Below are 22,453 nucleotides of genomic sequence, written 5' to 3'. Positions count from 1 at the left end.
AGAGATGGTACGTGGTTCTTGTTCCTCATCTCTCCAGCTCCCCCAGCCACACGCACCACCCGAGGCTGCTGCTCAGCCAGGCAAGGTTTATTTACAGAAGTAGCTGTGCAGGGACACAGCCCCACTTCCTACAGCAGCTTTCTAGGGGTTTTCTGAGCACCCTCTCTGCAAGGAAATAATTTCAACAGAACGGTCCCCATCACCAGCAGGAGAGAGCCAGGGCTCAGGATGTGCAGGACTCCAGTAGCTGACCCTTAAGCTGATGGCACAGAAGGAACACAACTGCGGCCAGCAGCACGGGTGGATTGTGCTGGGTAGACCCGTATTTGAGCCACACCACAACAGCCCCCAGAGTTCCTGACCCGTGGTGTCCCGGAGGGCAGCAGAAGGGAGGCAGGAGCCAGCACAAGCCTGTCCCTCAGGCTAGCGTGGGTTTTCCGAAATAGCATCGCGCTGCTCTCAATGTGAGAGATTCCTGTTCTGCCTTGCTCCTGCTCCCACAAAAGGCCGGCGGCTCTTCTGCCGAGGCTCAGGAAAGCCCTTTTGCACCGAGGAACACGAGCAGAAGGGCAGACAGCACCCCATCCCCACCCCGTCTAACGGCCAGGCTCCGGGGCTGCAGCCTTCCTGCCGTAACCTCCGCCACCGTGCTGACGGGAGCACCCACCAGCTACAGGCGCAGGCGCTTGATATCCTCGCTGCGGAAGTCGATTCGGAGCGCCAGCACCTGCCGGACCTCGGCGGGAGTCAGGCGCCAGGTGAGTGGGCCCGAGTTGGGGCCCCAGTAATCCAGGATCTCCGTCACCTGGAGAAACAGGAGAGCTGCAGGAGACAACTCGGCACCAACGCGTTCAAGCTACGGTCGCGGTTGTTTCCTGCCGCCGACTCGCTGCAGGCAAACACCCGCCAGGCATGGGGCAACTCTTCCAGCTTCTCCACACCCCACAGGTGTGACAACGCCTGGATGAGCCCAGTAAATCCATGTGGAGCCCACCTGGGGCTCCCACAATAAAAGCGGAGCAAGTGCAGCTCACCCTTTCCAGGTTGAGGATGGTGGCCATCTGGGAAAGACGGGCAAACTTGTCACGGATGGTCCAGGTGGTGACCGTGGTGAGATAGGCTATGAGAGACCTCAGCTCCTTGTCAAACTGCAGACCGCCAAGCTGTGGGGACCCAGGGAGCTCTGTTAACTCTCCAAGCAGGCCCAGGGGTCGTGCCAAACACCATTCACAAAAGTCACGGGGCTGGGGGGGGGTGGCAGGGGGAGGTCTCTGTGCAGGAGGCTGCCAGTTAGACCATTTATTGCAGATTAAACTGGCTTATGTTTAGACCCACCTTAAAAGCCAGCAAGCTTTACCCAGCCCCATCACAAAACACTTCCTCTGTGTGTGCTGATGCAAGGCCTCCCTAAACTGGCCAGAGGAGGGAGAGCTTCTTTGAGGAGGAACATTTATCTCTGCCCTGCCCCATCCCTTTGCTAAGGGTTTCCTGGCAAAGGGTTTACAGTCAAGAGGACAGTGTTTTGCTTACCCTGCTGAAGGTGGATTTGAGCAGCACTTTCTCCAGTTCAATAGCTATGAGACTGGTCATCAGACCGGTGAGGGTATCGTAAATCACTGGAGACAGTCCAGCCTGGAAGCAGAAACCTGTGTCATTCTTGCCAGGAAGAACTGAGCTGAGGCCCACAAAACCCAAGCCTATGAGAGCTTTACAAAGAAAGACCCAGCAGTTGCAGGCTCAGCAAGCAGAGAGCAGCAATGCGGGTGGCACGGGGCTTGCAAGCAGGCTTTGAGAACTGCAGGGGGAAGGGCTAACTGGGCTTCTAAGAGCTCTTCGAGGCACCAGAGGACATCTCTGTCCACCGTTCCCCTGAGCAGGGGAAGAGTTGGGAGATGCCACACGGAGGTCTGGCCAAAGCCTGGCAGGCTGTCGCGTCCCCCCGCCTCTCACCTTGAACTCTGTCATCTGCTGTTCCAAGTTGACGATGAACTGCTGGACCCAGGGATCATTAGCTTCATAGTCACTGAACTCTTCCTGACATGGAAATACGGAAAAGCTTGTTTATGTGGCCTGTGGTGAACAACAGCAAGCGACCCAGAGGACAGGAAGGGAGGTCCCTCCTGGAGCAGCGCTCCACCCCTTCTGTTTTCTCAAGCTCCTTCTCTAGCCAAACTCCCCTTTCCAGGCTCGGATGCAGAGCAAGTTCTGGGTATCTCACTGCTGCTCTGTGCCAAGGAGACAGTGGAGAACTGAGAGGGGTGAGAGCAGTTGCTCTGACTGTGCTGCTGAGCAGAGGATGGAGAGTGCAGAAGTGCAGCTGGAAGCAGAGAACGCTGAGCCTTACCTCCTCGATGTTGTGGGAGACGGAGAGGAAGAGATTGATCCAGGGCTTCACCTGGGGTTTGATGGCTGTGCTGTTCAGCTCGTTGAGACCTTCCTGAGGGGGACAGGGATAAGAGAGGAGAGCGTCTGAGCACAACTAACGTCCAACACCACACAGCCTTTACAGCCAGGCTGCCTTGGTGCTGTCTCCCATCCTCGCTGCAAGCTGGGGAAGCCAACCCACAGACTTGCACAGGAAACTGAGCCCAGGAGTCCCAGATCCCACACACGTCCGGTGCTGGAGGGCCCTGAGGACACTACAACAACAAGAAGAGGAAGGACGTTGGCCCAGAAGGTGCCACTGTGCTGCCTTGCAGCCCGGTCTGAAGGGCTCAGGCTTCTCCCACCCCTGCCCACACAGCTACAGAGGTTTCCTGGCAGGAGAGAGGCGTTCAGTTCACATCCCACCAGGGAGGGAAAGGACACAAACACCAGCCTTTCCACTCAGCACCAGCCAGGAGGACACTGCGATTGGACTCAGCTGATGCCTCCCACCCCCAGTGCAGCTCAGCTCAGTCGGAAAAGCTAAAAGGAGGATAAAAGCTGTAACCACAGTTAGTTCCCTGAATTAATCATAACCCCAGGACACGCCATCTCCCCCGAGCAGCAGGTTGTCAGCAAAGGCTGTTCTGTCCACTTCGATGCTAGAGAGCTCTCCGAAAGCCCTCTCCTGCCAGCCACCCCCATTTGGCTCAGCAAGATGTCAAGAAAGCTCACCGGGCGTGAAACTCTTCAGGTACCAATACTGCCTGGCATTTGATGGCAGTTTTTAACTAAAAATGGCATTTCTGAGCAGGCTCTGCTGGCAATTGTCCTTTTCCAAGGCAAATGCAACCTGCATGTGACTCAATCAGCACAGGAGCTTGATGCTCAGCCTCTTGATTGCTTTGCAGCCCGTTTTAATACCGCACTAGAGCTAGACTGGAGAGTTTTACTCCTCACTGATGAGCTCTTTGGTTTTAACGCTGACCACAAGCCTTAAGAGGGTTTGCTGGCAATACCGGTCTAAAGGCATCTGGGTGCAGTGAACTGAAAAGCCAACCAAAAAACAGTCTGGTCCCTTTGTGAAGTACAAAGCTGATGGCAAACTTGGTTCAGAATATACTTTTTTGCTTGCTTTCTTTGCACAGGAGTTACTAGGTCTTCCTGCTCTTCTCCCTGTCAGAGACCACTGTGAAATTTTAGACCAACAGACCCCAGCATGCCACACAAGACAGCTGATTTAGCCAGAGAGCCTTCTGCCCCATGCCGGGCGATATTTCCATTTGGGAAAGGAGAAACCTGAGAGAAAAGCAGCTCTTCTCTACCAACAGCCCGTCTTCAGCATTACTTAGCAAGGCCATGGACAACCTGACAACGTGCTGTGCCACGAGGAGATGGAGATGCTATTAATAATTTGCTGAACCAACTACAACGCTGCGCTGAGTGAAGACAAATGGAGCAACATTCCTTCTGGCTCTGCAGCTGCTTCGAGTGCTTTTTACGCACCCGTCGGGCTGGATCTATTTCCATGCCTCAAAGCTGACTGATCTACTCCCTCCTGCTGCACCCCTGCCCAGCACTCCTGGAGTCAGATGTGGCCCAGGCCTTGGGCTGAAATGATTTCTGGCTGAGCTCCCTCTCAAGACACCAGCCAGCCAGTGCTGGAGGTCAGCAGTAACTCAGCAAGGCACTCACCTGCAGCAGGTCACGAAATTTGTTGGAGACGGCGGCCATGTCAGAGAGGCAGCTGTCAATTTTGGCCTGTGCTTGCTCACCCCCGAAGCCTTGGCCAAGCAGTTTGCTGCAGTCACTCTGCAGGGAAGAGATCCACGAGCAAGTTGCAAATTAATAACCCAGGCAGTTTCTATCCCTTCGACTTGCTGAGCTCTGGCTGCCCACCAGCGCACCTGCGGGTTAGGACAGGCACCAAACTCTTGCCCCTGTGAAGGCAGAGGCTGCTGGCTCCGGCTGGGGAGAGGACAGCAAGAAAGAAATCCAGGGGCTATTGAGCCCAGCACCAGAGAACCACAACCTCTCAATGATGCACATGCTATTCCACTGACTCCTGGCCTCTGCCAGGTTGGTCAAGCTGGAGGAACTGGTATTTCCAGCTGCTACTATCAGCCGGAGATTGCTCTGCCAGCTCAAAATTGCTTTGCTAAGGCTGGAGGGCAAAGACCTCGGGAATTTGGGCATGGTGATATCCAGATGGTTTACTTGACACTCCCCCCCAAGGGCTGATATTATCCAATCTGATTAAGGAAAAACCAGTAAAGAATCCAGAGCGCACCTCCAAAGTCTTCTTTAGGGTCATGATGTTTTCGCTGCAGACTTCCACATTGTTTAAAGTCACCTGGAAAAAAAAGAACAAAATTAACCCAATTTATGGGAATTTCCCAGCACCTCAGCCCCAAGTCCAAACGTTTACTCCATGCCCTGCTCACAGTACAGACTAAAATGCAAATATTTAAGGGACAGAGGAGCTACCCTGTGATCAAAGCATTGCAGATTCACTGAGCTGCATGAAGCTGAAGTACAGTAACTGAGCACGTGTGCTGAACCTGCGGCCAGTAGGAAGTTTGAGATGGTTTACTCCACTTATTTTCCTCGTCTTTCTGTCCATGATGTTGCAGCAAAGCCCCACTTGTGGGTGACTGGTGGAAGACAGGTTGTACCCCCAACTTTCTGTGACAGTGTCGTGAAGAACAACAGACCAGGAGTGGCTGGAGGTGACCCTTTATACGCTGGGTCCAGAGAGGCAGGGGATGAAGGAAGGCATTCTTATCTAGGCAGGAGGAATTGGCACCCTCCTGCCAAATCAGTGTCTGTTCTTCACCAAAAAGACTGTTCTCTGCCTGCTGAAGCTGAACTAAATGTCAATATACGGCCGGGGTTTGTGCAGACAAGTAAATGAGGCAAGCTGACAGGTGAATGAGGAATTCCAGTGGGAGAGCTGACATTTTAAGAACTTTGCTTTAAGAAATGCAGAAACCTGTAACCATTAATCTAATGAAATGGAAGGGTTCAGTCCTTCCTGCTCCCTTTGCTGCCTTCTCTCCTTGTACAGTGAAAGTCCCAAGGAGCCTCTTCAGCACTGGGTGTTCACAGCAACTTACAGAGAGGGAGACAAGTTAGGGTGAGCCACTCCAGCGGCTCTGCTCACAGGTCTGCTCACACAGCAGGGCTGGCTGAGGGGAGAACTGATCCAGAGTTGCTCTCCCAGCGAGGTCTTTTCCACAATGCAAGGTCTATACAGCATCCCAACACAGGGAAGGATGTGTTATGCTGCAAACAGCAGGAGCGATGGCCCTTCAAATGCTCTCCAAGGGGTCTCTTATGCTCACTGCCCTGTTCTGCTAGCTCGAGCGTGCAGAGTTGCAGAGCTGCTGTTAGGAGAAGGCAACAGGCGGATCTTGCAGGCCGAGCAGAGCAGGCAATCCTGCTCTAACGGTAACTCTCTGATCTGGTAAGTGAGAATGAAGGAGCCCTGAGTTTGGGCCAGGAAACTTTTCCATCCAGAGGAAGGTGTGGATGAGATGCTCTCCCACAACCTTTGTGCAGAGCCTGTGAAGAATAGGCTTGATGGATGCCTCAAAAGAGCACAGACTCTTCCCCAGCCTGGAGGGAATCATCACTGCAGCAGCCTAAGAGGCACTCACAGGATTATACTTGCACAGGCCTGGTGGGGAAGCCCTACAAACACAAGGTGAGGTAGAAGCATCTACCAAACATCCGAAATCAGGCCACCCCTCAACAGGCTTTCAGGTTCTGTGAACATGTGACAATTGCATCAATCCTGTTCCCAAGAGCTCCCCAATGTCTTTCCCCTCACCCCAACTCGTTCTGTACCAGAACAGCCACCAAACCCACCAGAAAGGACTGCTTGGCCTCATCGGTGCTTTCAATGCCTTTGGTATCGAACTTGCCCTGCTGCAGGCTGCTGTGCATGATGTTCACGGCACTGGTCACCCCTCTCTGGAAGTCCTGGAAGGTTGTGGCTGGAAAGCCCTGCTTCAGCTTGTTGTACAGAACCTCCCTATGGGGTAAACAGAACATACCAGGGCTTAGAGCAAATACTACGAGCCACAGCAGGGTTGTGCTCTGTGACAGGGGACAGCACTCTGGCTGAGCTGTGACCTGAACAAGGTAAGTGGAACTTCACAGGGACAAAAGAGGGCTGGCAAATAACTCCTGTCAGCTTCTAAAGGACACAAGGCTGAAAGAAAAACACAACCAGCCAGATTCTGAGCGTTCCCAAAAACTCTGCCTGCGGTTGTCTGCTGCCTTCAGGCACAGTTCCCCACTCCCACGTTGCGATGAAAAGCAGGAGCAGAACAATTCCTGTAGGCTCACCCCAAGTTCACGTTACTAAGCAATCTCACAGGCAACCCGGAGAACAATTAAGGGTGACCCTGTACCATCAAGCAAGGTAGCACTCCAGTGCCACGTGGTGACTCGGTCTCATAGGGATTCTGGGCCAGGAGGTTCCTTTTTCTGTCTGTCCCACCGGTGACGACTGCTACTAAGAGAAAAGTATGCCCAGCTCCAGCTTCCCACACCACACCTAACGTTGTTCCTACAAGCATCTTCCATGGAGATGACAAACCAGAGGCTCAAAGGCAAAGAACACAAAGAACACTGTTTGCAGAACGTGAGGTGGAGGCATGTTACGATGAACCTGGTGCGTTTTCATTACCTGAAGTCAGACTCCAGCTCGGTGGTGGAGTGATTGATCATGGCACAGAGACAGTCTATGCTGGAGCTGGACAGAGCACGCCCAATGCACTTCTTCACTATATAAAACACGTCATCCACCATGCTGGAGGTGAGCTGGCCTTTCTCGTAGCTGTCCATGGCAACAGCCTGCAAAAAAAGATGTCTCAGTGCCCTGAGCTCGGCGAGCGAAGGTGCCCTCTCAGAGCAGTGCTGCGAGACCAAACTGCCAGCCCACCCACTTCACCCTGAGCTGAACTGTACCATGGGTGCGCTGGCACCACTCATCCTAGTTTTCAGTAGCCCTGGCAGATCTGTCTCTGGAAGACAGTCAGGGGTATGTTTGGAGTCAAAGTTCAGAAACAACCGCTTGCTTTTCAAAGCCAAGGGAAACAAAAGACCTTCCCAACAACTGCAGACCTGCCACGTACTCATCTTGCTCCCTAGGGATGCTCAGCAGAGGGCTGTGGAGCACACGCAGGGGTCTCAGCCGCTGGCAGAGAGTGCAGGCTATTGCAAGGAGCAGTCTGAGTCCTACCTTGTTGACAGTCTCCCTCATGAAGTATTCCTCCATGGTGATGTAGTAGCCAATGAGCTCTTGCATGGTGCGGCTCAGCAGACAGTTGTTGAGGAGCTTGTCCAGGTATTTTTGATGCTCTGGAGAACACAAAAGAGAACCATCAAGTGTCAGAAAGCAATTCCACCCAACCCCCTTGCTGCCTGTCGCCTGGGTACCCAATGGACACACACCTGCAAAGCCCAACCTGGAATAAATCACAGGCCTCAACTGTGGAACTGAAATTGCTGGGCTAACTTTTGCAGGTGACAAAATGGAGTACCACAGAGTACCAAAACCCTGAGCCCGTTTTCCCTGTGGTTTCCACCTTTAGGATCTGCGCCTGCAGTGAACAAAGGGCCCTCCCTCTCTGTGGGAACCTTGTTTATTATGCTCTGCAGTCATTCCTAATGTTGGTTTCCCCGTTGCAGGGAACAATCAGTGCTGAAAACAGGTTTGGGGAGGCCAGGCTACACAACCCTCTTCCACAGAGTGCTCCCAAAGTGTCTTTGCAGATCCTGTCTCGCTCTGCTCTACCACTAACTCAGATATATCTCCACTTCTGACTGCAAGGAGCAGAGAGCCTGCAAGTATTGGTATTCAAGGTGTTACCTTGCTTTACCTCCTCTGAGGCCATGGAGTCTCCCACCTCAAAATCAGAGATTATTCGTCTCTTGATGAACCTCAAGTAGAGCTCACTGCGGGCGTTCATCAGAGTGACTTCTGTTAAAATAGGGTCAAGTTCCCTGGAAGGAACACAATAAGAATCAAGGTAGCAAAACTACAAAAGGAGAGGCACTAATTTAACTCAGTTAAGTAGTGTGCTCTCTATTCTCTTACTATAAGATCAGTACTGCCCCTTTCCATCTGTGCCATTGAGTGGCAAAGCTCAGCAGAATAACTAATATGTGCAGAGAATGCACATACAATCAAAACATCCTGAAAAAATCATTACAGACAAGCTTCTTTTTTCCTCCTGGATGTCAGAGCATCCACACTAAAATCACAGCAGTAAGGACTGTAAGACTGTAAGTAACCTGATATAACTTCAAAATTAGCTCTGTTTTGAGTGGGAGATTGGACTGGAGACCTTTGACAGTCCTTACCTACCTCAGTTTTGCTATGATTCTGTGAGCCCTACATGGCCACTGTTAGAAATGTCTGGTCCCTATCATCTCCATGTATGTGCTTTTGTGCACAGATTCACGTGTTTCTCTGAAAATGATGAAGAATCTGTTTAAGCTCAACAGCGCAGGAAGAGACCAGAAAAGCACGTGACAATATAGAACACAGTGTTCAGATGGGAGATGACTATGAGAAAAAAAAGACTGTCACATCAGCAGCTTTTTCATCAGTGTGCACAAAAGAACTTTAGAAATCCTGCTCAAAGCCTCACAACACAAGTGGGGCAAGGAACCATTATCTTTATTTTACAGATGAGAAAGCAAAAGCTCAGAAAACGTGAGATACATGCACAGTGACTTAGAGCAAACAGTAAGTGGATCTCTGTATTACAGCTGAAATAATTAGTCATGCAAGCTCACAGACAGACAGCTTGAGGGACGTAAGTTTTCTTTCAAGGCATGTTTAGAAGTCATGCGATGCCAGAAGGCCTGGGTGCACTTTCAAATGACCTTACTTAAGGGCTACGCAGATACGTAAGATAAGAAGAAAAGAAGGGAGAGCGAAAGCCCTTTGGTTCATTAGCAAGAATCTGATGTTACAGAGTTGCTGCAGCAGCAGCAGTACAGATTAAATAAGACCCGAAGATTTATTCCTGATTCTGTCACAAATTATCTGCCCAGGGAGCTGCTACATTGTGTGGGCTCTGAGGACCATGCTCTGACCATCGAAAGGCAGTGAGTACAGGCGATTAAAGTCTCAGTCCTTCGTGTGCAGCCCTCAGCAATGTTTCAGGCCAAGGCTTAAAAGTAATGAGTAAGCAAAATAAAGTATCACCACAGAAGCTGCCTTTATAAAGGGCAGTGAAGGGCACCTAACAATTGGATTTTATGCTTTAGTAGCCACAAAGCCTCTGGAAGACCGGGAGAGTTATCTAAATGCTAAGTAGTGTTAATAACAGCTCAAGAGCGGAAGGTTAGAGAGCAAAAAGAGGTTTAGTTTGTACCTTGGTTCAATCTTCTCTGCAGAAGCACTTCTGATCATGCTATTCTGAACTTGCTGGAACTGGAATTACAAAAAGAGGGAGTCATCAAAGTCTTTGCTGATGACTTGGAGTTAACAGTCGTTTCTTGTGCTGTAGCCTATGGAGGTGCTTTCTCGGGGGGGGAGGGTGGGTGACAGGAATGCTTTGCAGGAAGCTCTGCCAGAGAAGGGAACTGCATCAGTTCACCTCCTCCTCCAAGACAGAGCTCAGCCTGCCAGGAAGGGCGGTGGGATGAGAACTCCAACAGAGGCACCAAGGTGTGTGACCATGAGACAGCTACAGCAGCCCTGCACCTAACAGACAGAAGCAGGGACAAGACAGTGGGGAAGGTGTACTGAAAACGCCCTGCAGAGCAAAGAATCCCGTGCCCAGGGTCCATTTACCATGCTCCCAGTTAATCCTTCTCTGCAACAGAAGGGATAGCTACAGGCTGGACCCCTTCAGCCATCAGCACAAATATGGAGGAAAGTAAGGTTTCTGTCAATATACAAGGTCAAACTTTGCCACCTCTATGGCAGCCTGAGCCCTGCAGAGCTGGATGGAGGCCGCAGTTGGCTGCATCAGGCAGCATCATACCCCTCTTACCTGCCTGTGATAGTCCCTCTCCTTGACGAACTTGTCCACCACCTTCTCCACCTGTCGGTCACACTCCACTTGCAGGTGTTTGATGAGGGTGTACAGCCTCCCTGGCCCGTAGTAGGTCTCCACGATGGGCTGATGGGTCTCCACAATGCGAGCAATCCCTGCAGGGAAAGGGGAAGCACAAGGGAGAGACTCAAGCAGGAGTTCCCTTCGAGTCTGGACCCAGAGCAGAGCTACACAGGTCCACAGACAGGACCTAACAAGGGATCATTCACTCTCCAGATAAACGGTTTAGACTGTCCAGCCACTCTCTAGTGCCTCACTGAAGGCCTGTCATTACCACCCTGTGAGAGTCAACTTGAAACTCCCAGAAACAGGGACTGAGATAAATCAGCTTGAGATAAAGGATGGGGGGGGGGGGGGGGGGGGGGGGTGTGAGTGGAGGCCCTCAAAGCCAAGGAATGCCTCATGTTGTGGTTTGAGCCCAGAGGGCAACTGAGCACCACGCAGCCCTTCACTCACCCCTTCCTCCTATCAGGAACGGAAAGGAGAGAATGAAGCCAAAATGGCTCAGGGGTGCTCACACATTACAGTCACGGGCAAAAGAGACTCAGACTCCTTAGGGGAAGAAAAGAAAACATCACCTTAATTCAAACACTAAGACAACACTTAACAGACAAGGTGGGACAGTGAGAAGCACCACCACATCCAAAACCACCTCCCCCCTCCCCACCCCTTCTCCCCGGGGCTCAGCTCTGCTCCCCATCTCTCTCCCTCCTCCCCCAGCAGCACAGGGGCAGGGGATGGGGGTTACAGTCAACTTGCTGCTCCTTCATTCTCAGGAGACGGGGGGAAAGCCGCCCATCCCTCCCCTGCTCCATGTGGCTCCCCTCTCATTGCAGACAGTCCTCCGTGAACCTTCTCCGACGTGAGTCCTCCCCACGGGCCGCAGCCGTTTCCAAGCTGCCCCAGCGTGGGTCACCCCTACGTGCTGCAGCTCTCCCAGTGCCAAACTACAACAGTGAGGGCTGCTTCTCCCCTCAGAGTCCCAGCTTCTTTTAAGTGCAGCTGCCTGTCTTGGACCAGGCTTCTCCACAGGCTTCAGGTTGGCCTCTACTCCACTGTGGACCTCCATGGGTGGCAGGGTGGGTGGCCCTGCCCTCTCAGCATGGCATACAGGGGTCTCTGCTCCGGCACACCTCCCCCACTTTCTCCTTCTTCTTTCCACTGACCTGGGTGTTTGTCCTTCTCACAACTCCCCCTCTTAAGTCCCAACCCCCTCCCAGGTTCCCCTTCTTAAATACATTCTTGCAGAGGCCCAACCACCGTCACTGATTGGCTTGGCCCTGGCCAGAGGCCAGAGCCAGGAGAGCTTTTGAGAAGTTTCTCAGGGTCCTCTGCTGTAGCCCCCTTCCCTGCTATCAAAAAACTGCACCACAGAAACCCTGCACACACTCACAAGCAACAAAACTCTAGTCATGGGGTGAATAATGCAAGTCTGGAGCTGATAAGGCTGCCCGAATAGCACGGGGTGCAGCTGGGGGAGGTGGCCCTGTGAAGGCAGGATGGTTCTGCTCTGGTGCATCTTGTAAAGTTTCAAGGGCCATCTGTCCTGTTAATGACCTTTGCTTCATTATCCATTAAATGGATATTAAAGTTGACACCCCTCAATATACTGATGAAGATTCACAAGATCATGCTAGCCACATCATCCCATGAAGCTCCTTACTCCTCTCCATACATGTGATACGTAGGTACGTGGGTCAACCTAGGGGATGGACCCAAGGAAAGTGTGTATAAATTGAGGGGGGGGCGAAGAGTAAAAGCAAGCAAGCAATAGATAGAAAGGAAAAAAGAGGATGTGAAGAAGACAGATGCATCCCTGATAAACTTGAACAGGACCAATGCAGGACCCTGGCCTCGTAATCTCTATTTCTCTGTTCTCTCTCTCTCTTCCTTTCTTTTTCACTTTTCCCTTATTACTATTAAGTAACGCAAGGCATACTAGATCGATTGTCATAATTCGTCATATACTTAGCCAATTATCGTGCACCCAATTAGCACATTGTGAGAAATTAATAAATGTCTGTGCATAGACTTTGAGACTTGTCTCACTGTTGTTCACTCCGCTGGGGATTTATGAATCTAAACCACTTGTCTCCTTTCTCTGAGTGGGACATGACACACCCCTCATTCCATGGCGTCTTCTCTCTGCATGACACCTTCCATCCTCTCCGCTGTTTCTTGCAAGGCTATAATGCAAATCTCCTGGAGTAGCAGCCACATCTCTTCCTAAAGAGAGCCCCTGCCTTGCAACGTGTATCAGCTGCCCTCCTACCCAACAAGGTATGAGGTATAAAGGTATGAAGTTTCCACAGGAAAAAGCCACGTGAGCTAAACCTGGCAGGGGGCACAAGTGCCATCCAAACCCAGTCCCAGCTTTTAGCACCTGCCAGGTTACAAGAGGAGAGCAGTGCTAGGAAAATCAGCCTAGGGAAAGCTCTGCTCTTATCTGTCACACTGATGCCCAAGAGAGCAAGTCTTAGTGAAGGCAAGACCTCCTTGGAGAAAAAGCTCATCTCCAAGGAGGTATCTCTACAACATTGGTTCCTTCTCACAGACTCTCTACTCCAGGTCTTAGCAACGCCCCCCCTCTTCTGACACTGCTGCCAAGAAAGCCTTGGCGGCTCTAACGACCTTCAAAAGCAGCAAGGGTGCCAGGCTGGGAGAGTGACTTGGCAGCAGTGCAGCCTGGAATCACAGCAGACTTAATAGAGAAGATGGTTAATCACCATGGGATCTCAACTACTGCCTTTGGCAACATTCCCACAGAGCATTCATATTACTTCTCTCCCTTCCCTCTCTGCTTTCAAGCTCCCATGGTCTTCCTGGAAGAGCCAGGCCTGGAGGCATCAACAGCTGCTCAGTCTTAAGGGATTCAATTTGTTTGTCTGGAGAGCTGGATGCCTGAAAAAACCTTCAGGGAATACCCATTTGTTTTGAGGATGCAGAGAACAGGAAGAGCCTGATTCCTGGAGGAAGCTAGCAAATCCTTTGCAAATCCACTTTCTGCCTGCACAAGCTGTACATAGCTTACTTATTGTAATGGGAAAAAGCGTATTAGTTGTGTCCCTGTACTTCTAGCATGACACTCCCATAGCTCAAAGGGGAAGGAGACATTTTGTAATCTCCTGGAGCTAAAATTAAAAGCATTTAGATTGACAGACAATCTCATCACAGACTATTTTCAATCCATCAACAAAGAGGAAAGGAAGATTACCTTCAAAGAGGAGTGTCAGTGTGTCTGCAAAGATGACAGCAGCTCGACGGTCACTCATGTCTGTCCCCATCACCAGCTGCAGGTTCTCTTCTGCTTTGTTGGCCACCTGCATGACAACAGGAGCAGTCAGCTGGCAACACTCAAAGATATTCTTTATCTCATAGGGTGCCCTGTCCCTTGTCCTATAGAGCTTTTGCTGGCCTTCTCACTGCAAGAGCTATCGCAGTTGTTCCTCCTTTGAACAGGGATCCTCTCCTCTCTTCGAGAAAACTCAAGGATGAAGAGGCAGAAACTTACTCTTCTCTTTCCAGGCTCCCTTGTAGGAGCTTTAAACAAGTACAAAGAGCACGACACAGAAGGAGAAGCCAGCCAGCCAGATCTGCATTCAAACACCAGAAAGCCCATCCCAGGATGCAAAATGCAGGGAGAAAGGTGAACTAAGGCCAGTGCCGGTTTCTAAGATTAACAAGCCAGAGCCAAGATCTCCTTCCACAACATCTGTTGACAGAGAGTGGGTTTTACATTTCCTTAGGAGACCAGACAGGTCACAGCATGTTTCACAGAACTTGTTACCTGCTTGCAGAGGTACTCTGAGAACTTGCTCAGCCCCTCTTCGTGTAAGCCGAGCAGCGGAAAGATCTTGAAGAACCGTTCCACCTGGGGCAGGTCTCCCTGTTTCATAGCTGTGTCAAATTTCTCTGTGACAATTGTCTTCAGGCGCTGCTCTGCTTCCTGCAGGAGCTTCAGGTTGGCATCAATTATGCCCCCTGGTCAAAAGGACAGGAAAGAAAGGGAAAAGTGACAGCACAATGTTAGCACTGTATCAAGGGCTACTTTGTTTCCCAGGAGAGAGACCAACACTGTGCAGTCCTAGGGTGAGAAGACAAAAGACACACTGGAATTCCCATACAGGTAAAGACAGGTAGGTGTGAGATACACATAGCATCAACCAGGACTTTTAGCAATCAGGCAATTTACTCCTTCATTTCCAGTTGCTCTGCTTGGCAGCACACCATAACACTGCAAAAGTTCTCCCTAACAGAGCCTTCTCCCTCACTTCTTTTGTCCTGAACATTTTGTCCTTCACCTAGTTAGCACCTGAAATACTATCAAAGCTGTGTGCCAGGAACTCTCAATTAATGATAATTCAAATCTAATAACATTTCAAAAACGTTTATCTCTGTTACTGTATAATGTATTAAGGTTTTTGGCTAGCATTAGATCTTCTGCTTTGTCTACTGGGCTGAGGCTATCTGCCATGGGAGATCATGCAGCCTCTAGTTATCTACTTGGAAAGGTGATTTATCACCTTCTCACAAACAGTACTTACCTTCCTTGCCCTGACGACTGAGCTCAATCACTGATTTGTCCAGAGAAAGATAGCGATGGATGTGAGCTGCTGCTTGTTCATAATCTTCATTTCGCAGGGCTGTCTGAACTCCATCCATGCAGAACTTCAGGTCAAGGATGTCGTCAGCTCTCTGAATGGCCTGATACAGTCGATTCTGCAAGAAAAGCAACCAGTAAGGCTTCCTGCTGCAGGTTGGAAAGAGAATAATGAGGAGAAGACAGGGTGAGGGGGAAAAAGGAAGAAAGAGACTGAAGTGATACATCGCTACACAATAAACAACCACGTAAGCAGAAACCCCAAACTACTTAAAAAGTCGTAAGCCCAATGGCTCCGAAAGGGAAACGGCATTTGTCAAAACTCAGATTGAACTCGGAGGCCATACTCCATTTTAACAAACAGGCAGAGACCAGAGATACAACCAGGCATCATCTGGTTTGATTTGAGCAGATGTGCTGAGCACTGGGACTTGACACCTCCTAGCCTGTCTCTGTACAAAGAATATAACAGCCCAGATTCCTGACCAGTCTTGGGTGACAACGACCATCTCCACTGTCCTCAGCGCTGCAACAGTTGACAAAAGAGTGCTAATGAAGATTAACCTCAGCTTGTTCACCATATTCTGCCAGGAGCTGCACGGATAGAAGGGGATGCTGGAGAACCAGCCGCTATATGGAATAGCATACGCATTATTTACTTTTGCCCCCTGCAACATCCAGGAGCCCAGCAAGATACTATTACAAACACCCCCTCAGTCCAGTTACCTTGGCAAGGTCAAGCTGGCGGACTTTACTGCTGACATTCTCAGCCAGGTTACAGGTGAAGGTGATCATCCCCGCCAACTGCTGGGCATCCCCTTCGATCAGCTGCAAATTAGGGCTGGGAACACAAGCGAAGTGAACACGAGGTGCAAATGTTAAGCAGTGATGGTCTGCAACAGCAGGATGGTTCGTTCTCCAAACCCAACTGCTCCCATCAGCAACAGCATCCCTCATTTCACGCCCCTTCTACAGGAGCAATGCATCAAAATCAGGCTAATGACCATCTCGCTACCAGACAGGAGTGAAGGAGCCACTGAGGCTTTATGGCCCTCTCCACTTCTGAAGTGGAAGATGAAGTCTGTAAACTTGCGCTCCAAGCTTCTGCTCGACATGAGGCCGCTTAGGATGACTTTCCAAACTGCTTACACAAGGTCACCCCAAAGAGGCAGGAATATTGGTCTGCACCTGTAAACAGCCTGACACAAGACATCTGATCTAAGCATTGATGCTGAAACCTGACAATCTCTGGGGTGGGGTAAGACCTTCAAAGAACTGCTCAACTTACATCAAAACTGGTCAGTCTGTGAGAGGGTGCAGCAGTTCCTTCTGTTAGTGCTGCTGAAAAGAACTGGGTGCCTCGGGATAAGGATCCAACTAATGTTCCCTAGCACAAACTGATTTAAAGTCTGACATTTTCTGAGAACGAATGTGCTTCCCTCACAACACTGAAATTAATTCTCAATCATGCAGGGAGGTACTGAACAGTGTGCAGAAGCAGAAAGAAGGGGAGAGTGTGGAGGATCACTAACCCCATGCGGTGAAGTGCAACCATCTTGTTCTCTATAGTGCTTTGCTGTTCTAGGAGGGCATCCAGCTCTTCCTGCACGACTTTCTGAAAGAAAAGGACGAAGAAAGTCCTGGGTGACTTCAGCTCTCCTCCAGCCCAGTAACTTATCACACACCCCTGCCTCCAAAACAAGGACACACAGCTAGCAAGGCGCTACCACAGCTTCTTGTCAGTCACCACAGCAGCGGGCCGAAGGGGGCTGGAGCAGCAAACACCTCCGGGGGGCCACGTCCCGTCCCGTCCCGTCCCCCCATCGCTGCCAGGGGCCCTGCGACCTCGCGGGTTCGCCCCCCACGCACCTCCTCCTCACACAGCCGGCTGTAGGCGGCCTCCAGGTCCGCCAGGTCGGTGAGCGACTGAATCCGCTCCATGGAGAGGGCGGAGGCGGCCGAGCCGCCCCCCTCTCCCCCTGGCGCCCTCGGGCCCGGCACCGTGGCCGCCGCCATCTTGGGGTGCAGTGACGCGACCGGTACCGCCGTGAGTCCCGTCGGGGGCTGCCGACGGCCGTGCCTGAACGTTTGCGTCCGCTCGGCTCCACCTGGCAGCACAGGGAGGCACAGGGACCCCCCGGCGCTCTACGCTTGAAAGCGACTGAGTTTTTTTTTTTTTGTTTCCGGAGGCTTTTGCTCGGGGGAGCGGCTGCCCTCTCCCCGCGATCATTCAGGCACCGCGTACGGCAGCCGTCCCCGCCACACGGGCCTCGCGGAAAGCCCCGGCGGAGCGGCGCGGGAGTGCAGCGCGCAGGCGCGGGGCTCATGGCGGAGGGGCCCGGCGGCGCGCCCGCCTAGGCAGCACCAGCACCAGCAGCACCATCCGCCGCCATCCCGCGGTAAGGGCGGCCCCTCCGCGCTGCGCCCGCCCGGCGGCGGCCCCTCGGCTGTGGAGGCGCCCGGTGGGCCGCCATTTTGGCGGCGGGGGCGGGGAGCCGCCGCGGGCCCCTCGGGGCCCGGCCTGTGGGCGGGCGGCCCGTTCCTCGAGCCCGCGGCCCCGTTCCCCGTCGGGCGTGGGGAGCCTGCCCGGGCTGCCCGGGGAAAGGAGTCGGCTCAGGCGCCCGCCCCGCGCAGCTGGGGGTTGCCCAGCTCGCGTTAAATGAAGCGGCGAGAGCGGGGAGCTGTAATGGTGTCGGGCACCTCGGGAGGGATTCCCTCACTCTGGGCTCTGAACAGCGAAAACCTCAGGAGGAGTAATTAGCTGGAAGCCCTGATCACTCATGCGGCGGCCTGGTTATCTTTGGGAGAGCCTTTTGCTTCTTAGTAAGCACCAGATAACTTCAGCAGCGCGGCAGTCAGGCTTCTAACGTAAAGTGATGATGTGCAGACAAACAAGAGGGCAGCGGTTCTCTTTTTGTCCCGTGTGGAAGGTTTTGGTTTGGCTCAGTATATATTTTTGTTCAACTTGTTGCAGACTCAGGGGAGCTACAATAAGGTGAAGCAAACCCGTTGCCAACATGTTTCTCTACAACCTGACGTTGCAGCGTGCCACCGGCATTAGCTATGCTATCCATGGCAATTTCTCAGGTAATTTTCATCTCCCTTCACTCAATTTTGCTTGAGCTCTTTTGGGTAGTAGAGGAAAAAAGGTGTTTGTGTCTTATTTGGTTTGGTTGCTAAAGCTAGTCTGCCTCAGGGTAGAGTTTTTTCACTGCTGTATTATTGTCTGGTTTTTGAGCATGTTACTTGAGCTATTGTAACTTGTGGAAAGATCAAGAGAACTTTGACTTGATTTATCTGTAGGTTTAATTTAGTATTTTGTCCACTTTCCTGGTCTGTTAAAAGACGCTCAAAACAACAGTGGCACCTAATGTGATAAATAAGTTGCTTTGAATTCTTCTACAGTAATCATAAAACTCTTTGGCACTTAATAGTCATGAAGCTTTGTCGTCTTGTAGTGCTTCTTGAAGTTGCATGTTCTGCTGTGTTGCTGCTAACTCTTGTTCATGTTTTGGCTTCTTTAGGAACCAAACAACAAGAAATTGTTGTTTCCCGAGGCAAGATCCTGGAGTTACTCCGACCTGATCCCAACACGGGGAAGGTTCACACCCTGCTGACCGTGGAAGTGTTCGGAGTCATTCGTTCCCTCATGGCCTTTAGGCTGACAGGTGGGACCAAAGACTATATCGTCGTAGGCAGCGATTCAGGACGCATCGTTATTCTGGAGTACCAGCCCTCAAAGAATGTGTTTGAGAAGATTCATCAGGAAACCTTTGGCAAGAGTGGATGTCGCAGAATTGTTCCAGGCCAGTACTTGGCTGTAGACCCAAAGGGCCGTGCCGTCATGATCAGTAAGTCAGTCTGTCGGCTTGTTTTCTCTTATTTTTTTTATCTCCTGTCTTGTGGATGTTTATTTTGGAGTGAGTTTTTGCCAGGTATAATTGGAAATGTTTTTCGGCCAGTTTGTTAGGCTGCGAGACAAGTCAAGGAGAAATACAGACGCTCAGAATAGTTCCTTGATGCTGACAGAATTGCACAAATTAATTCTAACGCTGGGCCAAAACAGTTTGGAAAGTGGCCAGCTTACTTAGCGGTGCACGGAGCCCTGAAGTGTGATGTCTGGGAGAGAAGTTGGGATTGCAGGCGTCAGTGCTACAGCGGAGTCAGCCAGCTCCCATAGCCTGAAATGATGTTATGAATTCATGTCTCTTCTCTGAGATGTATCATGGAGACAGCCAGATATGTTGCCAATCAGGCTTCACAGGTAGGAGGACCCTTGGGTGATTTTTAATTTTTTTTATCAGATTTACCATGAGGTGTCTTAGTTATTTGGTACGTGAGCTTTCTCAGTTTGCCAAAGTCAGCTTTGTGTGGTGCTGCTTTCCTGTGCACTGAGGGCAGGGACTTAAAACGACACCTTATAGTGCCCCTCTGTGTCAGGGATAACAATAAATAATATTGTTTCCTTCCTAACAAATCTTGTTTTCAAGGTTGAGAAGGTAGCACAGTCACAGTGTGGTACATATTTGTTACATTGTGGATGTTGCATATCAGGCAAGAATACATTTTCTTAGTTGAAATATTTCTGAGGAAAGGTATTCTTGCCAAATGGCTTTAAATGGTGGAACATCTGGCTGCTTCTTTCCATTTGTTTTTGCTTCCGGGCGGTCTGTCATCTCTCGTGTGGTGGAATGAGCAAGTGGATCTGCCTGTAGTCATTGTAGATTGAATGTTGGGCTAGATGGACGTAGCCTGAAGGGTCAGTCTTCAGCTTTAAAGAGCTGGAGTTGTCATTTGTGCTTGCAGCCTGAAACGTTAAAAATGAGACATCTAGAGTTAATGTCTTGCACAGAGATAAATGCCAGTGGTTGAACTTCAGCAGCAGAAGTAGCACTAATGTTCTCTTGCAAAGTTTTATGTTCATCTTGGAATGCAGGTGTGATCAGACCTGATCACTGGGTAATGAGCTTCAGGTGCTGTTGTCCTTTCCTTGCAGGTGCTATTGAAAAACAGAAGCTGGTATATATTTTGAACAGAGATGCTGCTGCTCGGCTCACCATTTCCTCCCCGCTGGAAGCCCACAAGGCCAATACCTTGGTCTACCACGTGGTGGGAGTCGATGTGGGATTTGAAAACCCAATGTTTGCTTGTCTGGAAATGGATTATGAGGTGAGATGAACTTTATCTACCTTTGATGTCTTTTGAGCTTTGTCGTTCCTCTTCTGTTCTTAATCTGTCTGTGGAGGCTGGGAACGTTGGCTGCTTTTGCTGTGTGAGACCATTTTCATTTGTCACAAGCTTACTTGCTTTTTGTCTTGCCTTCAGTCAGAACAGGCCAGCCTTTTCCGTCTTGGTGATTCTTCTTAAATTCTTGCTGTTCAACTGCAAATGTCCGTATTTTCTTCCTCTGAATCTTCTTTAGTGCATCTTCCAGTAGGTCTTTTGGACTTAATTCTAATGTTACTCAAAACTGTTGCCCCGTGTGTCAGCTTTGCTCCTTCTTTAATACCTTTCTTAAAAGGCACCTTTGTGTGTTTTGTTTTAGGAAGCAGACAATGATCCAACAGGAGAAGCAGCAGCCAACACACAACAGACGCTGACATTTTATGAACTGGACTTGGGTTTGAACCATGTTGTTAGGAAATACAGTGAGCCCTTGGAAGAGCATGGCAACTTCCTTATAACAGGTACTGCACTCTTGGCCACTAAGTCATTTTTCTGTTGATCTACTTGGTTCCAGTTCCCAAGGGAAACAGAATCAATATGCTTTACGTCTTAGAAGTTGTTTCAATGGTAGTCTCAGCCATTAGGGTAAATTAGTTGACCTTGGAGTCAGGTATTGAGTGGTGCTTTGCACAGGAAAATATGCAAGAATTCATAGATACAGCTGCAGTTTAAAAGTGCTCCTCATCTATTAAATGTATTCTGGATATTCTGTGGATTTCAAAGATAAGACACATTAACTGAAATTAGCTGGCAGCAGATGTAAAAGCATGTATTTTTAGGTAGTGCATAGGTGCTGTTGAACTGTCTTGCACGGGATGCCATCAACTGATGAGCAGGAGGTGAATCCGTGGACTAAAAGCCCACTTACAGGGATTGGGTTCAAAGCCAACCTAACACCTGTGGCCTGGGAAACCGCTGCAATTCCTCTCCAAGGACAAGAGAAGCGGAGCTAGGAGAACATCACTGTATGCTTGGTCTGTTGCATCTTCTGTAGACAGCTGTCAGACAACAAATACTGGGCTGGATCTGACTGCTACTACTGTTTTGATGATACCTTTGTTACGGTGGCATCTCAACAGAAGCATTTTAAAAAAATATATACTCTAAAAATGAAAGATATGTTGGAAAACCATCTGGTGGATTTTTTGACAGCAGGCAAACATGCCAGTAGCCCAAGGGTTGTGTTTAACTGACAAGTTGCTAATGTGGTATTTTGGGCATGTCATGGCTCTCTAGACAAGAGTAAGTCAGGAAGGATAAAACATAAGCTGCATCCTTCCTTTTTCTCCTTCCTGGTCCCACAGTTCCATCTACCCTGTTCCCATGCTGACACAGGCAGCTGTCTTTTGTCTTTCCCTTCAATAAGAGCGTATTCATGTAGGGTGATAAAGGCAGTGGAAACTATGTTGCTTTAAAGAAAACCAAAAGAGTTGTTCTGCAGACAGTATGTCAGACTTGTGGCAAGGGCTTTTTTCATAATATTTCCTTTTTGTGTTTCAGTTCCCGGAGGTTCTGATGGACCCAGTGGGGTGCTGATCTGTTCTGAAAACTACATTACCTATAAAAACTTTGGTGACCAGCCTGATATCAGATGCCCAATTCCCAGGAGACGGGTGAGAATTTTGGGATTCCTACCATTTTTTTCAGATTATCTTTGTCAGTGCTGAATGCATGCTTGGTATTTGCCTTTCAAGGTTAAAGGCATCAGAGAGGTTTTCAAGTAAGAAAAAATGAATTAAAAGTGTGTTGGCCTATTGTCTACCTCACTGGCTGCATGTTAACTTGTGAGGGAAGATGGAGGTTGGCATAGCCTGAAGTGATGAGCTTGGTTCATGTCTCTTCTCTGAGATTTATGCTGGAGATACTCCAAAGACTCTGATCAGGCACCACAGTGGCAGCGCTGTCGGTGTGAGATAGGATTACTTGAGATGGCGAGTCATGGTTGCCATCACATACACAGGTGAACCCAACAGCTGCTCTGTTACATTTCAGGCCACTTCTTCCTCCTTTGCTATGGCAAATTGTTGTGTGCTGTGACAGTGCTTGGAACACGTGCCAAGGTTCAGATGCTCAAAACCAGCTGTGTGTGGATTGCAGCCCTTTCCTCTCTGTTTGGCTTTGATATGAGATAAGAGGGGTGATGCACAGTGTCTTAGAGTTGTATTTCTTTCTGGGGAAG

At 50.1% G+C, this 22,453-nt stretch overlaps 2 protein-coding genes and 1 non-coding gene across 4 annotated transcripts in view; 2 read left to right on the top strand and 1 right to left on the bottom strand.

The window, feature by feature from the left end:
* Positions 1-66: 66 nt before the first annotated feature.
* COG4 (component of oligomeric golgi complex 4) lies at positions 67-17,077 on the bottom strand. 2 transcript variants are annotated; one of them, XM_032987468.2, is made up of 19 exons: positions 16,918-17,077; positions 16,581-16,663; positions 15,775-15,889; positions 14,993-15,167; positions 14,236-14,429; positions 13,663-13,768; positions 10,386-10,543; positions 9,762-9,820; positions 8,246-8,379; positions 7,616-7,734; positions 7,061-7,227; positions 6,235-6,400; positions 4,655-4,717; positions 4,060-4,176; positions 2,345-2,437; positions 1,951-2,034; positions 1,531-1,632; positions 1,035-1,163; positions 67-805 (listed from the first exon to the last, which is right to left on the bottom strand). In XM_032987468.2, the coding sequence occupies exons 1-19, from the start codon at positions 17,062-17,064 to the stop codon at positions 671-673; spliced, it is 2,346 nt and encodes a 781-aa protein (XP_032843359.1). In that variant the 5' UTR covers positions 17,065-17,077; the 3' UTR covers positions 67-670. The 2 variants fall into 2 exon arrangements, with proteins under 2 accessions (XP_032843359.1, XP_032843360.1); XM_032987469.2 differs by lacking the exon at positions 16,581-16,663 and having other exon boundaries at positions 16,918-17,026.
* A 263-nt stretch (positions 17,078-17,340) lies between these two features.
* SF3B3 (splicing factor 3b subunit 3) overlaps positions 17,341-22,453 on the top strand; it is a 29,188-nt gene continuing 24,075 nt past the window's right edge. The window contains exons 1-6 of the mRNA XM_042797496.1: positions 17,341-17,447; positions 18,023-18,135; positions 18,573-18,899; positions 20,045-20,217; positions 20,594-20,735; positions 21,775-21,887. Coding sequence (XP_042653430.1) covers positions 18,066-18,135; positions 18,573-18,899; positions 20,045-20,217; positions 20,594-20,735; positions 21,775-21,887 — 825 coding nt within the window. The 5' untranslated portion in view covers positions 17,341-17,447; positions 18,023-18,065. The remainder of the gene's footprint in view (positions 17,448-18,022; positions 18,136-18,572; positions 18,900-20,044; positions 20,218-20,593; positions 20,736-21,774; positions 21,888-22,453) is intronic.
* On the top strand, positions 22,082-22,161 carry LOC116960334. The gene has a single exon (XR_004406327.1). It is a non-coding gene; the product is annotated as a small nucleolar RNA SNORD111 (small nucleolar RNA).

Source organism: Tyto alba, unplaced genomic scaffold (genome assembly GCF_018691265.1).
Source record: "Tyto alba isolate M040663 unplaced genomic scaffold, T.alba_DEE_v4.0 Super-Scaffold_26, whole genome shotgun sequence".
NCBI lineage: Eukaryota > Metazoa > Chordata > Aves > Strigiformes > Tytonidae > Tyto > Tyto alba.
Note: the sequence above shows the minus strand (reverse complement) of the source record. Positions and strands in the feature narration are given on the sequence as shown.

Bases quoted from the DNA above. Each gene is read 5' to 3' on its own strand.
- COG4 (XM_032987468.2), bottom strand. From the start codon at position 17,064: ATGGCGGCGGCCACGGTGCCGGGCCCGAGGGCGCCAGGGGGAGAGGGG. The intron at 14,430-14,992 runs GTAAGTACTGTT...CCTTTTGACCAG, and splicing joins CAGTCGTCAGGGCAAGGAAG to GGGGCATAATTGATGCCAAC. The intron at 8,380-9,761 runs GTACAAACTAAA...TGTTCCTTCCAG, and splicing joins GCAGAGAAGATTGAACCAAG to GGAACTTGACCCTATTTTAA.